The sequence below is a fragment of the Protomyctophum parallelum genome, assembly GCF_964188405.1.
Source record: "Protomyctophum parallelum genome assembly, chromosome: 19".
Classification (NCBI taxonomy): domain Eukaryota; kingdom Metazoa; phylum Chordata; class Actinopteri; order Myctophiformes; family Myctophidae; genus Protomyctophum; species Protomyctophum parallelum.
The window spans coordinates 39,673,630-39,688,311 of record NC_139717.1 but is presented as its reverse complement, the minus strand read 5'-3'; the positions used below and the strand labels follow the sequence as shown (position 1 = coordinate 39,688,311).

Genomic DNA, 14,682 nt, shown 5'->3' with positions numbered 1-14,682 from the left:
CAGCAGCAGACACACATAATATGTATAGTGTTACATCGTGACGAAGGCTACAGTACAAGACACACACCTTGGTGCTGCACAGACCCGAGAGAGAGAGTTGTGTCACGATTTGATCTCGCCACAAAGCGGGGTGTTGCCTCCTGTAGTTCCAAACATTGTCCTTATTGACATTGAAAGGGAACTTCCGCATTCCATTTAAGCGACCTAGTCTCCCGTGGCCAGGCAACTATTCCACAATCTCCGAATGCTCTATGGTCTTTGGAGTCTGGAACTACATCTCCTAATATATTTTAAAATATCTTTAGAGCTTATTTTGTATTTCCATTTCTGCTAAGCGGAAAGCTATATATGTTTGGATGATTTATATTTATATTGGGGTGAATTTGCGACTGTAAAGGTGGGGAGAAGGCTTCACTTCCGCTTTGTATTTTACTCATGATCAGAGCTTCCGTTGCTCCAGACTGTATGACGGAATCATTTGAAAATTGCGAGAGGCAACAGTCTGGCCACGAGTGACTAATCTGTGGAGGTTAGGAGTGACACACACACACACAAGTGGGGGAAATTGTTCACTGTGTATACCATTTTGCTGATGTGTAAAGTGAATGAATTTCTCTCTCTGCAGACTTTGGTCTCAGTAACACCCTGAAGCCAGAGTCCATGTCTCTGGATCTGCTGGCCACTCAGTGTGGAAGCCCTGCCTACGCTGCCCCGGAGCTGCTGGCCCACAAGAAGTACGGCCCCAAGGTGGACGTCTGGTCTGTGTGAGTACTGTGATGTCATTTACCCTGTCTGTGATGTCATTAACCTGGTCTGTGTGAGTACTGTGATGTCATTTACCCTGTCTGTGATGTCATTAACCTGGTCTGTGTGAGTACTGTGATGTCATTTACCTGGTCTGTGATGTCATTAACCTGGTCTGTGTGAGTACTGTGATGTCATTTACCTGGTCTGTGTGAGTACTGTGATGTCATTTACCTGGTCTGTGATGTCATTTACCTGGTCTGTGTGAGTACTGTGATGTCATTAACCTGGTCTGTGAGTACTGTGATGTCATTTACCTGGTCTGTGTGAGTACTGTGATGTCATTTACCTGGTCTGTGAGTACTGTGATGTCATTTACCTGGTCTGTGAGTACTGTGATGTCATTTACCTGGTCTGTGATGTCATTAACCTGGTCTGTGATGTCATTTACCTGGTCTGTGATGTCATTAACCTGGTCTGTGATGTCATTAACCTGGTCTGTGATGTCATTTACCTGGTCTCTGTGAGTACTGTGATGTAATTTACCTGGTCTGTGAGTACTGTGATGTCATTTACCTGGTCTGTGATGTCATTTACCTGGTCTGTGATGTCATTAACCTGGTCTGTGTTGTCATTAACCTGGTCTGTGAGTACTGTGATGTCATTTACCTGGTCTGTGAGTACTGTGATGTCATTAACCTGGTCTGTGAGTACTGTGATGTCATTAACCTGGTCTGTGTGAGTACTGTGATGTCATTTACCTGGTCTGTGAGACGTGTGAGTACTGTGATGTCATTAACCTGGTCTGTGAGTACTGTGATGTCATTTACCTGGTCTGTGAGTACTGTGATGTCATTTACCTGGTCTGTGATGTCATTAACCTGGTCTGTGAGTACTGTGATGTCATTAACCTGGTCTGTGTGAGTACTGTGATGTCATTAACCTGGTCTGTGAGACGTGTGAGTACTGTGATGTCATTAACCTGGTCTGTGAGTACTGTGATGTCATTTACCTGGTCTGTGAGTACTGTGTTGTCATTTACCTGGTCTGTGTGAGTACTGTGATGTCATTAACCTGGTCTGTGAGTACTGTGATGTCATTAACCTGGTCTGTGAGTACTGTGATGTCATTAACCTGGTCTGTGAGTACTGTGATGTCATTTACCTGGTCTGTGAGTACTGTGATGTCATTAACCTGGTCTGTGTGAGTACTGTGATGTCATTAACCTGGTCTGTGTGAGTACTGTGATGTCATTAACCTGGTCTGTGAGTACTGTGATGTCATTAACCTGGTCTGTGTGAGTACTGTGATGTCATTAACCTGGTCTGTGAGTACTGTGATGTCATTTACCTGGTCTGTGAGTACTGTGATGTCATTAACCTGGTCTGTGTGAGTACTGTGATGTCATTTAACTGGTCTGTGAGTACTGGGATGTCATTACTAGAGTTCTTGTGTGGAAATAATAAAAACAAATACCCTTCTGTTTAGCCTAGAACTGGCGGTCTAGAACTTAAGGTCATGTGATCAGTGACATCACGTCGGTGTACTCTGCAGGACAAAGAGTGCACCGACGTGAATCATGTCTAGAACTTGGGGTCATATCACATGACCCCAAGTTCTAGACCTCCTTCTAGGCTAAACAGTAGGGGGGGGGGGGGAAACGTTTTCTTAAATTATTTCTAAATAACTATTAATGACATAGTTCAATGTTGAAAATGAGTGGTGTTCATATTGCACTGCGATGCATTGTGAGCTTGTCGATCTGCAATTATCAGCGAAGTCTTTCCCCATAATAACAGAACACAGAAAGTACCCTAGCATAGAGCCCTGAGGCACTCACACGGACCAGGTTCATCGAACAAAATATTCTTTTCAAAACATAATCGATAAGCGATCATTTAACGAAATGATAGGTCTTCATGGTCGATTCCTATAGTTTGGGCATGTCATGAGACCATTGTTCAATGAAGTATAAAAAATAACACTTTGTTGGTAAATGTATTCGTTGTCCATATAGACCTATATTTCAAATATAACATATAATATTTATTCTATTAATCAGAAAAAGAAAAAAGGAGTTACGTGATTGTTGTTGCCCTGGTTATTGTTGCCCACAACTCCTCAACACAACCCCTGTGTCTCTCACGGCTCCGTCTCTCATACCTACGCATGTATTATTGCCTGTTGCTGGTCCATGGATGGCAGGGCATAATGACACCTCGAGTGGTGTAATGGCTGTTTCATTTCACTTTTTTTTGTTGGCTTTTCTGCCTTTATTGATAGATGCAAGTGAAGAATGACAGGAAAGAGGGAGAGAGAGAGACGAGGGGAGACATGCAGCGACGGTCGCCATGAACGGGACTCAAACACGTGTAGACGCTGTCAGGCCAGATCCTCTATGTGGCATGCGCCTGGACCAGTGGCGTGCACAGATAGACACTAGGGGGTGCTAGAGCACCCCCTGCCCTTTTGGCAATGTGCTGTTAAAAAAAAAAAAAAAAAAAAAAAAAGATCCTAATTTGTAGTGTGTGGACCATGGTGACATTGATCAAATCTTGATAAAAAACGCTTCTACTATATTATTTAGGCCCCCACAATCTAAAGCTATGTTTCTATGTCAGTGGTTCTTCGATTAAAAAATAAATAGCAGACCTACAAGCTCGTAGCATGCAGTCTTATCTCGGCTATACGGAGTCAAAGGGGTCGAGCCAGCTGGAGCTCTCTCGTGATCACGCTGAAGTTGAGACATTGATAGAAATCTGAGACATGCAGTGACATCACCGTTTATAGCAGGGGTTCTCAACATGTGGGTGGTCCCGAAATTGTTTTGGGGTTCCCCAAATTATTGAAAATGTGATTGGAGCCGCTTCAACTGTATATAGTATGTGATGATCAGGGGGTGGGTGGGGCTTGGGTTCCATCTCATTTGGATTCATTTGGATCGGCTATTCATTTCCATTCCTGTTGAGAACTCTACCCCGAAAGACAATTATGTCTTCGGGGCAGCTCATTCCCACCGATGAGATTTCTCATTCTTGGGTTATTCTCTGTTTTAACAGCCACATCCACAGATGGACAGGAGTGATTACATGCAAATAAGCTTTTGTGTTCTATATAAAAACACACAGATATTGTCTCTTTCTGTGTCGCGCTGATAAGCGTGGCGAGCGAACAAAACATTTGGAGTGGCACTCTGTTTGAGGAAGTGTGGGTGTAATAATTGTTTGTACTGTGTGTGTGTGTGTGTGTGTGTGTGTGTGTGTGTGTGTGTGTGTGTGTGTGTGTGCGTGTGTGTGCGTGTGCAGGGGTGTGAGTATGTTTGCCATGCTGACAGGGACGCTGCCCTTTACCGTGGAGCCCTTCAACATCAAACACCTGCACCAGAAGATGGTGAACGGAGACATCAGTACAATCCCCAGCGACGTCAGCAAAGGTAACTCACTCCTGATCGCTCATCAACGCAGCTTTGCGTCTTGGTAGACACCTGTATACACCTGTACACATAAAGGTGTGTCGTGTGTGTGTGTGTGTGTGTGTGTGTGTGTGTGTGTGTGTGTGTGTGTGTGTGTGTGTGTGTGTGTGTGTGTGTGTGTGTATACTATTGTGTACATCTGTAGGCCTATATCTATAAAGCTGTACACCTGTAAATGCCTGCACATATCTGTATACACATCTGTACACCTCTACATCTGTACAGCTTATTGCGGCTATATAGGAAGTCCAAAAGAGAACCGCGAGGGACTAAACACGGGACGCACTGCACTGTGGCGCGAATGATTCAACTAATGCACTCCAATTCCACTCCAATTCCTTGTGTTTGGCCTTTTCGTCTTCCACAACACGCAACGCATACAGTACACAACAGGTCCTGTCAGGTGTGAGTCAGGTTCAGTGTAGGACCCAAATGCAGGATGAGAGGCAGAGGCAGGAAAGTCAAGTTCAGTGTTTTTATTGCGACCAAAACAGGAGTCCAGGTACAGCAATTCACAAAACACAGAGGCAGTCGGAAAACAAAACTAGGAACACGAGGAACACAAAGAAAGCAAGGGGAAAACTATACTGGGAAAACTAGGGGATCAAACAAGCAAGGCATCAAGGCTACAAAAATACTCACAGGCAACAAAAGCAACGAACCAACGGAGAACTGAAAACACAAGGGTACATAAATAGACAAGGACTAACTAGACACAGGTGAAATACAACAGACAAATCAACTCAGGGATTGGCTGGGAGAATAACAGGGCACAGGAGGGGAATACTACACTAATCACAGGGTTAGACAAGGCAGGTAAACATGGGAAACATAGGAAACCAAGAGACACTAGAACTACAAAATAAAAGGTAAAAGTACACAAAAGTAAAACCCAAAACAAGGAACATAGGGAAACACATCAGGGTGACAGACCAGGTCACGGATCATGACAGGTCCCAGAATATCCCGTCAACCCGAGCATTAGTACGGATCGATGTCGTGATGCGTGGCGTTGTGTTCGCGATAATGCGTGCGTTGGCAAGTGTTCAACGGACAGTATCACAACCACGCTCGCCACTCTCCAACACACTCCAGATTGCCCACGGGTGAATGGGATCAATTATAATCATTGCCAGCTGCGGAGAACACACCGACCACCCGTAACTGCCAGTGCAGTGCCCACTAACAACAGTTTATAACTTATGGGAAAAGAAAAAAACACGAGTCTTATACACCTCTACACCTGTATACAACTATCTTTACATGATGTACACAAAGGGCTGGCCATTTGATTTGTCCTAATGTTGGTGCTGAATAACACTTAAAGTGCTTCAGCTCTGAGCAGATCCACATGCCATGGGCATGCAACTTGAGGATGCATGCAGGTCATGACCAGGGTTGGGAAGTAACGGATTACATGTAATCCGTTACTGTAATCAGAGTAAAAAAAAACGTAACTGTAACGTCTTAGAGTACATTTTAAAATGTGTAATCTGGATTACAGTAACGGGGGTGTTGTAACGGGGGTTACATGAGGATTACATTCTCCCCTTCCCCTCATTAATTTTACAAACAAGTTATAAATGATTATAACACCAAACGGAATGGATTGGAGTTGAGCGCAGCGCGCACCTCTCTGACTCTGTGTAAAATCCTCACAGTGGAGGCTGCTGCTGCGTCAGGGCGGTGTTGCCAATTTGCGAGAGAAATAAGCAACCAGGTCTATGAAAACAAGCCCAAAAGAAGCGACTATAAAAGGCCACACGAGCACTTCAAAGCTATATATATCGTCCATTAAACAATGTGCATATTTATATATGTTGGCTATTTGAAAATAGACGATCTACAAGCTCACAACCGTTCTACCATTATCTACAAGCAACTTCAGAAAAATAAGCCCAATGTGGCTTATAATAATCAGACCAGGCAACACTGCAGAGATACTAGATAGGAGAGCATATATGATATATTGGATTGGGGATAAATAATGGGTAGCGCAGTCTTCTCTTTTAGGTCAAATACAATGAGGCTTTTTATTTAAAGAGGTATAAATATAATTGTATAGGGCTGAGTTCTTGTAATGGCTCGTCTGAGTACAACCTAGAGAGAGAGAGAGAGAGAGGAGAACATTTGATGGCCTTTGGCTCATTTTGTTGCCCATGCAGGGCACCGTGGCGCTGCCCTACGCACAGTGTGTGCTGTGTGTGTGCCTAGCGGTGGCACTGTGTGTACACATGTGTACACGTGCAATGGTACACCTGTGCACATCTGTATTCATTCACGTGTACACCTGTAGATACCTCTGCACACACGTCGTACAGTATACCTATTCAGTTGTACACCTGTGCACAGCACACTGGCTGAGTTTAACCCATTCTGACCTGAGATCAGATTCATACGAGGTTTCCACTGGACACACGCTGGTCTGATGAACCCATTCTGACCTGAGATCAGATTCTAAAAATGTCAGTCGTTCTTCGATTTTTTTCAAAAATAGCAGACCTACAAGCTCGTATCGCGCCACTCGGTGGCGCGATATGAGCTTGTAGATCTGCTATTTTTCAATAGCTAAAGCATAACATGATGCCAACACCAAAATGGGTGCCCGGTCAGAATGGGTTAAGAAGTAAAAATCGGAGGAGAGACAGACACTTCGTCTTCTCAAACTCGGTGCATCCCTCCGTTCTCACACTTGGATCTCCCCGTTGCACTACACTCTGTCATGGTGTCACCACCAAACAAACACAGCTCCTGTTACCGCTGCGATGAAAATACAGGTCCGATTCCCCCGTCGCGGTGATAAGATCAGCCGAGTTGTAGCACTGTTGCCCCGCGGGCAACAACACATTACAGCCCCGGCGTCTGTGTCGTTGGATTTATCGTTCGGTCTTTGCCACGGGTACTGTGTCCATAGCCTGGATTCTGGGGTCGGGAGGGTAGAGCCAGAGCCTCTCTCGTGATCACCCTGAAGTTGAGACATTGATCAAAATCGAGAAACATGAAACGCAAACGCTGCCTGCGCCGACATCTCCTGTTCTACGTCTTCCTGAGATATGATTGATCATGCCATTTTGACCTTGACCTTCATTGTGACCTTGACCTATGACATTTTCGACCTGAAAGGTCGAAAATGATCGACCTGATCAGTCTAACCGAATTGACCGAAATCAACCCATCCGTTCTCAAATTGTTGACACACACAGATTACAATATGCATGCAATAAACATGTACAGTATGTATACAGAAATACATTAAAGAAATGTTGACTTTAGAGGCTAGAGTCATTGGAGCACTCTCCTTTGATTGGCAAGATGCTGGCTTCAATCCATCGCTGCTTATGAGTAGAACATCTTGGGAACCTCAGACATGGGGTATGTAGGAGCTGATGGTACGTGTGTCGCTCCACCTCAGCAAAACATTTCCCATGAGGGACAGACATGCTTGTTACTCGACTGATACTGACAATACTGTAAGTCATGTCGACCTACTTACTTAATTACTTACTTAATTACTCCACTTGACCCTGCTGCAAGTGTGGCAATCGATAGCAACAGTTGGAGTGGTTGTTGTTGTTGTTGGAAAGACTTGGACTAGTACGGCTGCTTGAAGTCTGTCTGCTCCTCAGGTTCTTCAGGCTAGCAGTGTTCAGCATCTCGAGACAAACAAACAAACAAACAACCAGCCTGACTGGCTGTATGACAGACATACAGACATAATGAAGCTGTTGCATATAGGTCCACCATTTTGAACAATATTGTGTGTGTGTGTGTGTGTGTGTGTGTGTGTGTGTGTGTGTGTGTGTGTGTGTGTGTGTGTGTGTGTGTGTGCGTGCGTGCGTGCGTGCGTGCGTGCGTGCGTGCGTGCGTGCGTGCGTGTGTGCGCGTGCGTGTTTACAGTATGGATGTATGCATGTATTTGCAGTACAAAGTGCTGCATTATTAGCTTGTGACGTTGTCAGCATGTTCAGGAAATGTTCCCAGCCTGTACCCCTTCTATTCAAACTGAGTATCTCAGAGGGGCCGAGGCAGCGCGGCCCAGTGTGAAGCCGGCCGTTCATTTTTCCCATAGACATTTACAAAGATATTCATTATTTTAAGTCTAGAATTTCCTGGTGAATCATGACCATAAAAGCTTTAATTCTGGGAGAAATAAGAAAAAACATTTATTAGATGTAGTAATAAATATTCATTTTATCGCTTGATTCAAGGCTTAAAACAATTGATATAAATAGTATTGTGAAACCCTATGGGAAAACCAGAAAACCACGTCCACTGCTATGCATTGGCCAGGTTATTTCGTGGGTGAAATAGGCTCATTCTCTCTCCCTCCTCTCCATCGGCTCTGTAACCTCGCGTTACCAGGCTTTCCACCTCGGAGGAAAGCCTGGTCTGTGTTACTAAATTGCTGTGTGATCCGGTCAGGAGCGGTTGATATCTTAGAACATCCTTTCCCTCAAACCGGGAGAATAATACCTTCCCAATAAACGCCTTGATGTGTCGTAGTTTCGCTGATTTCTAAAAATGTGAGTGTATTTTCCAGAGACTATTTAGCGTCTGTATACGTTTGTTATCCCACGGGGAAATTCTCATCGCAGGCTACGAGAGAGAGAAACAAGGGAAGATATTATTCTTCCAGTTTGAGGGAAAGGAAGTTCTGGTTTGAGCGTTCCGGTGATGACTACAAATAATGACTACAACATGACGTAAGATATCATCCACCCCCGATTGGATCATAAATCCGAAAAGGGATGCTGACCAGGCTATCGCCCCTGCATACCCATCCATCCATCCATCTCTGTGTTACAGGTGCTGTGGGGTTTGTGATGTCTCTTCTAGAACCAGACCCTGCTAAGAGACCCAGCATCAGAGCTGCTATGGAGGAGAGGTGGATCAATGAAGGCTACGCTAAGAAACCTCTGAACTCCCTCTCCCATAAAAACAGGTACACACACACACACGCACGCACGCACGCACGCACACACACACACACACACACACACACACACACACACACACACACACACACACACACACACACACACACACACACACACACACACACACACACACACACACACACACACACACACACACACACACACTAAGGCTGTCCCCGAACATTCAGGGTTCGAATGTTCGCTCGTTAAGGTTGGCACTCGAATCTTAATTTATGGCCTTGAACCATTCGTTTTTATTTATTATTATTATATTTATTTATTATTATATATATATATATATTTTTTTACTCCGAGAGAATGCGATATGCATATGCGATATGCATATGTTCATGTTGTGTTTACAATAATTTGAAAGTCCTGCAGACGGCAGAAGAGACAAACACAGTGACACACACACACACACACACACACACACACACACACACTCAATGCGCTTCTGAGAGTAGCCGTCACAGGTGGAACAAATTAATGAAAGAGAGACAGCTAACGAGCAAGGCAAGCTTACACTCTCGTTTTAGCTGCCTGCCAGCAACTCATTCAACTATGGCTCATTTTTATGGAATGATGAGCTCGCATCAGGGACGTATGCTGACCATTTGGTTGCCCTACTCGTAGGATATTTGTGCTGCCCCCCTCCCGACGAGAGTGCTGCTAGCCTATTCCTCATGCAGATCGGCTATTTTCGCTGTTTGCGAGGACGCACACACGGCCGCTCGCAGCAGCGGAGCACATGTCGCCACTAGACGCTTTGTGTGTGTGTGTGTGTGTGTGTGTGCCCGCGCACACGCGTGTGTGTTGGGAGAGAGAGAGAGGGGGAGACGCGCTGCGCTCTGATCATGTTCAAGACGGATATCTCGTGTTGTCAAACTTGTCATTATAGTGTATTAAAAGTAAAGACTGTTGTATCCACACAAAATGCACACCTTCCCGGTCGGCCAACCCGGTAGCAACCCTCACCAACCCCTGATGAACTTAACCATTATTTCACTGATAGTCTATGCAACGTCGCCCCGGAGGATCTATTTATGAATTGCAGCCTGGTTAAAAGCACTCTGAGAAATAAATAAATTTGAACCAATTAACCAAATGGTTCGGATGTTCGCTCGGAAATTCCTGCAAATGTTCGAGTCCTAAAAACAGGGCTAGGGTACAGCCTTAACACACACACACACACACACACACACACACAGACAGACAGATCTCACCGTTAAAACACTGTACATTTAGCTGTGTGCTGTACCGGGAGGTGGGAGGGGAAGGGGCGAAATTAATGAAAATTCTTGTGGTATGCAGTGTAATGGGTTTGTATATTATATCGGGCTTAAATGATTTTTACAGCATTTGGCGGGCTGTGGAAATGCAATCGGATACGGCTGCACTTGGCAGTAATGTGTGTTGCCTGGATTCCGTCATGAACCAAACAAGAACCTTTCAGTTTGGCACGGCTCACCATCTTTTACCGTCTGTCACTCAGTGCTCACTGCTTAGTCACCTATATACCCACCATGAGCTGAACTAAAGGCTGATGATTCATTATCACTGAAATGTCTCTGTCTGTCTGTCTGTCTGTCTGTCTGTCTGTCTGTCTGTCTGTCTGTCTGTCTGTCTGTCTGTCTGAAGTATAAGTATAAAATAAGGTTAAAGTGGTTGAACCGATTGTGACACAATATTAACACATTTTGCTGGGGACCCTCTGGTACCCCACCAAGGACCCTTGGGGTCCGTCTACAGTAGCAAATTATCTCTCTCTCTCTCTCTCTCTCTCTCTCTCTCTCTCTCTGTCTCTCTCTCTCTCTCTCTCAGGCTGCATCCTGAGGATCTCAACCAGTCTGTGTTGTCCTACATGACAGAGACCCTGGGCTACTCCCTGTCTGACGTCACCCAGACGCTCACCGCCAACCGGCCCTCCGCCATCATGGCCTCCTACCACCTGCTGCTCAACAAACTCAGCAGGGGTCCCAAGGGAGGGAAGGGCAGCAAGGTATACACACACACACACACACACACACAGTACATGTCTCTAACCCTCGACGTCCCCAAAACATCCATGACCCTAATCTCTAATAGAGGGCAAGGTCGCGCATCATTGTGATGTCAGAACTTCAATGTGATGTCAGAACAGGCCAGCTCCATATATGGAGATCATCAATGCCCAATGGGGAACGATGCGATTTGGAAATGAATGCCCCACCCAGTTATTATGTCTGTGTCCCTTTTATGCCCATATATGGAGTTATTTGTCAGGCATGCCCAAATATGGAGTCGCACAAGTCAGAATATTGTGATGTCAGAACAGGCCAGCTCCATATATATGCCCAGCCTCTGTCCAGAGCCTGGGCAGAGAGAGGCCTTTTGTGGCGATTCAGGACAACTGTGGCTCCGACCGACTAAAGGCCGGGCACTGCACTCCCTGGGGTGGTGTGGAACGCGTGTGGCGCATTTTAAGTTCTCGAGTTACGTGGATTATAGACGCACACACACACACACACACACACACACACACACACCCACACACACACATGTACACACACACACACACACACACATACACAGATATTTGGTGCATTTTTAGATAGATGTTCATCTCCGTAATTGTGCAATAAGTTCGAGCCTAGTCCAACCTATTGACTTCCAGTGAAGTCCTAAATTGTGAAAGAAATATTCACTATGTCGAAAATAGTTACTGCCTTAATTGGCCCATAATGGCAGTGTGCACATTGCATTCGCTGTGTCGCCGTGTGTTCCCCCCACCTGCCCCATTGATTGACAGCCAACGAGCACCATTTTGTTGTAGAACGAGCCAGCCAACAACGAGAAAGCCCCCAAGGCGTCCAGCAGGCCTCTGAGGAGCCAACTGCAGGAGCGGCAGAGCAACAGGAAGGATCACCCCGCCAAGGACGACGAGGAGAACCGGCCGCCCTCTGCCTCCCCGCCCCTCCTCCCCCCTCGCCTGCCCTCGCCCTCCACCACCGCTCCTCTGTCCACGGAGGAGGGCATCACCGACGACGAGATCGCCATCACTCTGGACACCCGAGAGACGCTGTTCCCTGAAGGTATAGGGTATACATCAAGCGCGCACGCACTCACAGGAGTACATATATCACTCAAGAATGTAGCACTTATACCCCTAGGGATGTCCCCATCACATGTTCTTGCTCCTGATCCAATTCCAATTATTTTATCTGCCGATACCAATCTTTCCCGGTCCAATATTTATATTTTCATAGAATACTTAGCCTATGCCATATCACAACAGTACAATATCCAAAATCACAGACAATATCCAGTCTGATATTGATACTAGAGCTCTATGTCCCGATCCGATTCCGATCATTTGAAAATGGCACGATCGGCCCCCAATTTCCGATCACGTGATCGGATCGGGACAACGCTACTTTCCTACCGACACACACATGCACAAACTCATTTCAGCACATGCTCACATTCCTGCTTCTGTTTAGTGTTTGGAATGAACCCATTCTGAACGGGAACCCGTTTTGGTGTCGGCATCATGTCATGCTTTAGCTATTGAAAAATAGCAGATCTACAAGCTCATAGCGCGCCACCGAGTGGCGCGCTACGAGCTTGTAGGTCTGCTATTTTTGAAAAATCGAAGAACGACTGACATTTTTTAGAATCTGATCTCAGGTCAGAATGGGTTCATCAGACCAGTGTGTGTCCAGTGGAAACCTCGTATGAATCTGATCTCAGGTCAGAATGGCTTAAACATATAACGTTGAGGTGTGTGTGCGTGGCACAATGTCTCACATTGTGCACACGCTTGTGTGCGGGTGTCCTTTCCAGTGTCGTTGTTTGGCGACAGGGAGCTGGTCCACCTCTCTCCTCCCAAAAGCTCCGCCACCAAGCTGTGTGACTCCGCCCCGTGTCAAGTCCCCGCGGGCGCCGAGCCGGCGCGGGACGGCGGCACGTCCAGGCCCGCCCGCCCCGCCCACCTGCTCAGGACCACGCACTCGGACGGCTCGGCGGACCCCGGCTCGGACTTCTACCGCGACGACCATCCCCACCACGCGCACGCCAACGGCATCAACGAGCGCCTGGAGAAGCTGCAGACCTTCTACTCCGCGGAGAAGACCGGGATCTCTCCCAGGATGCTCCTGGACTCGGACGCCGCGCACCACCCCGCCGCGGACCGAGAGCGCGCCGCCGCGGCCTCGACGTCGCCGTCGGCCCCGCTCCCCCGCCTGCGCAACGTCGGCCCGGCGGACGGCGGCGCGGCGGCCCGGAAGGTGACGTGGGTGGGGCTGACGCGGCCCCCGGGACCCCCGGGGCTCCTGGTGAACGGGTCCAAGCCTCCGGCCTTCCCCGCCCAGCGGCAGCACACGCTGGTCATCAAGAGCCTGCGGCAGGAGAAGGGGAGGAGAGGAGAGCGGATTGGAGGGGGGGAGAGAGGGGGGGGAGGAGGAGGAGGAGGAGGAGGAGGAGGAGGAGGAGGAGGGGAGAGGGGGACAGGAGGGATGAGTGGAGTGAAGAGGAACACTGTTCAGCTGCGCTCGTCTCTCCAGCGCCGCATGGCGGACTTGAACCTCCCACTGCTCCCCGCAGCTCTGCAGGGCAAAGCGGACAGGAAGAACCAGCTACACAGCATGGACTACTGACGCTCGTCAAACATAGAACTTACCGTACAGACTGTACACTGACTTATGTGTCTGAGGGTGGGGGGGTGGGCGGGGGTTAACAGTATGTGACCGCTATAGAGCACAGCAGTGGGCGTGGTTTTCGGGTCCCACTGGAAAATTGGTCATTCATTTTTCCCCATAGAGATTTACAAAAATATTTATATAAATCATTTTAATCCTAGAATCAAGCCATCCAGGATCCTCACGATTCATGACCACAAAATATTTGAATCGGTTTGAAAAATGACAATTTAAAATTATATGATACTACACATTTAACATTTAACACATTAACCACCAGGATCAATTGATTAATTCACCTCGTACTGCTAAGGACTTCCCCCTGTTTTACCCTTATTTTGAAGAGCCAAAACCTGCGACTGGACGTTACAAAATGTTACTTTCACCGTGTGTGTCGTCGGACCGGATGTTGATCTCCCGCTGGACGATGAGAAAGGACTACCGCGACGATTACAGCGTTATGTGTGCCGTCGAATAATGCTTAATAAGAAAGCTTTTGACCAGGAATCGCATCGTGGGACAAGGGATTGGAGATACAGGCGATCGAAAGAAACACATAGACGTGCGCGAGAAATTCAAGATGGCGCGCTCCACTACTGTTGACATCATCACCTAGCAACCCAATGCTAATGTAAGTACACCATGACTCGATCGATCATAAACACTATCAAATACCCTTTGCGCCCATGGTGGCCTGGTTAGACATTTGAAATGACGTAGATCTACGTCGTCGGGTCGCGTGATAAATACCCTTTGTTTAGCAGTTTAATGTTTGTCTTTTAAACGCCATTGACAATGAAGGGAAAATTTACGTCATAATGTCCCTTTATTTGTTAATGGCGTTTAATGT

General features: G+C 46.8%; 1 protein-coding gene across 1 annotated transcript in view; it reads left to right on the top strand.

The window, feature by feature from the left end:
* LOC310876975 (uncharacterized protein) overlaps window positions 1-13,790 on the top strand; it is a gene marked incomplete at both ends in the record, with an annotated part of 23,907 nt that extends 10,117 nt beyond the window's left edge. The window contains 6 exons of the mRNA XM_083790623.1: window positions 626-764; window positions 4,050-4,177; window positions 9,023-9,158; window positions 10,978-11,155; window positions 11,969-12,227; window positions 12,979-13,790. Coding sequence (XP_083646749.1) covers window positions 626-764; window positions 4,050-4,177; window positions 9,023-9,158; window positions 10,978-11,155; window positions 11,969-12,227; window positions 12,979-13,790 — 1,652 coding nt within the window. The remainder of the gene's footprint in view (window positions 1-625; window positions 765-4,049; window positions 4,178-9,022; window positions 9,159-10,977; window positions 11,156-11,968; window positions 12,228-12,978) is intronic.
* Window positions 13,791-14,682: the final 892 nt, after the last annotated feature.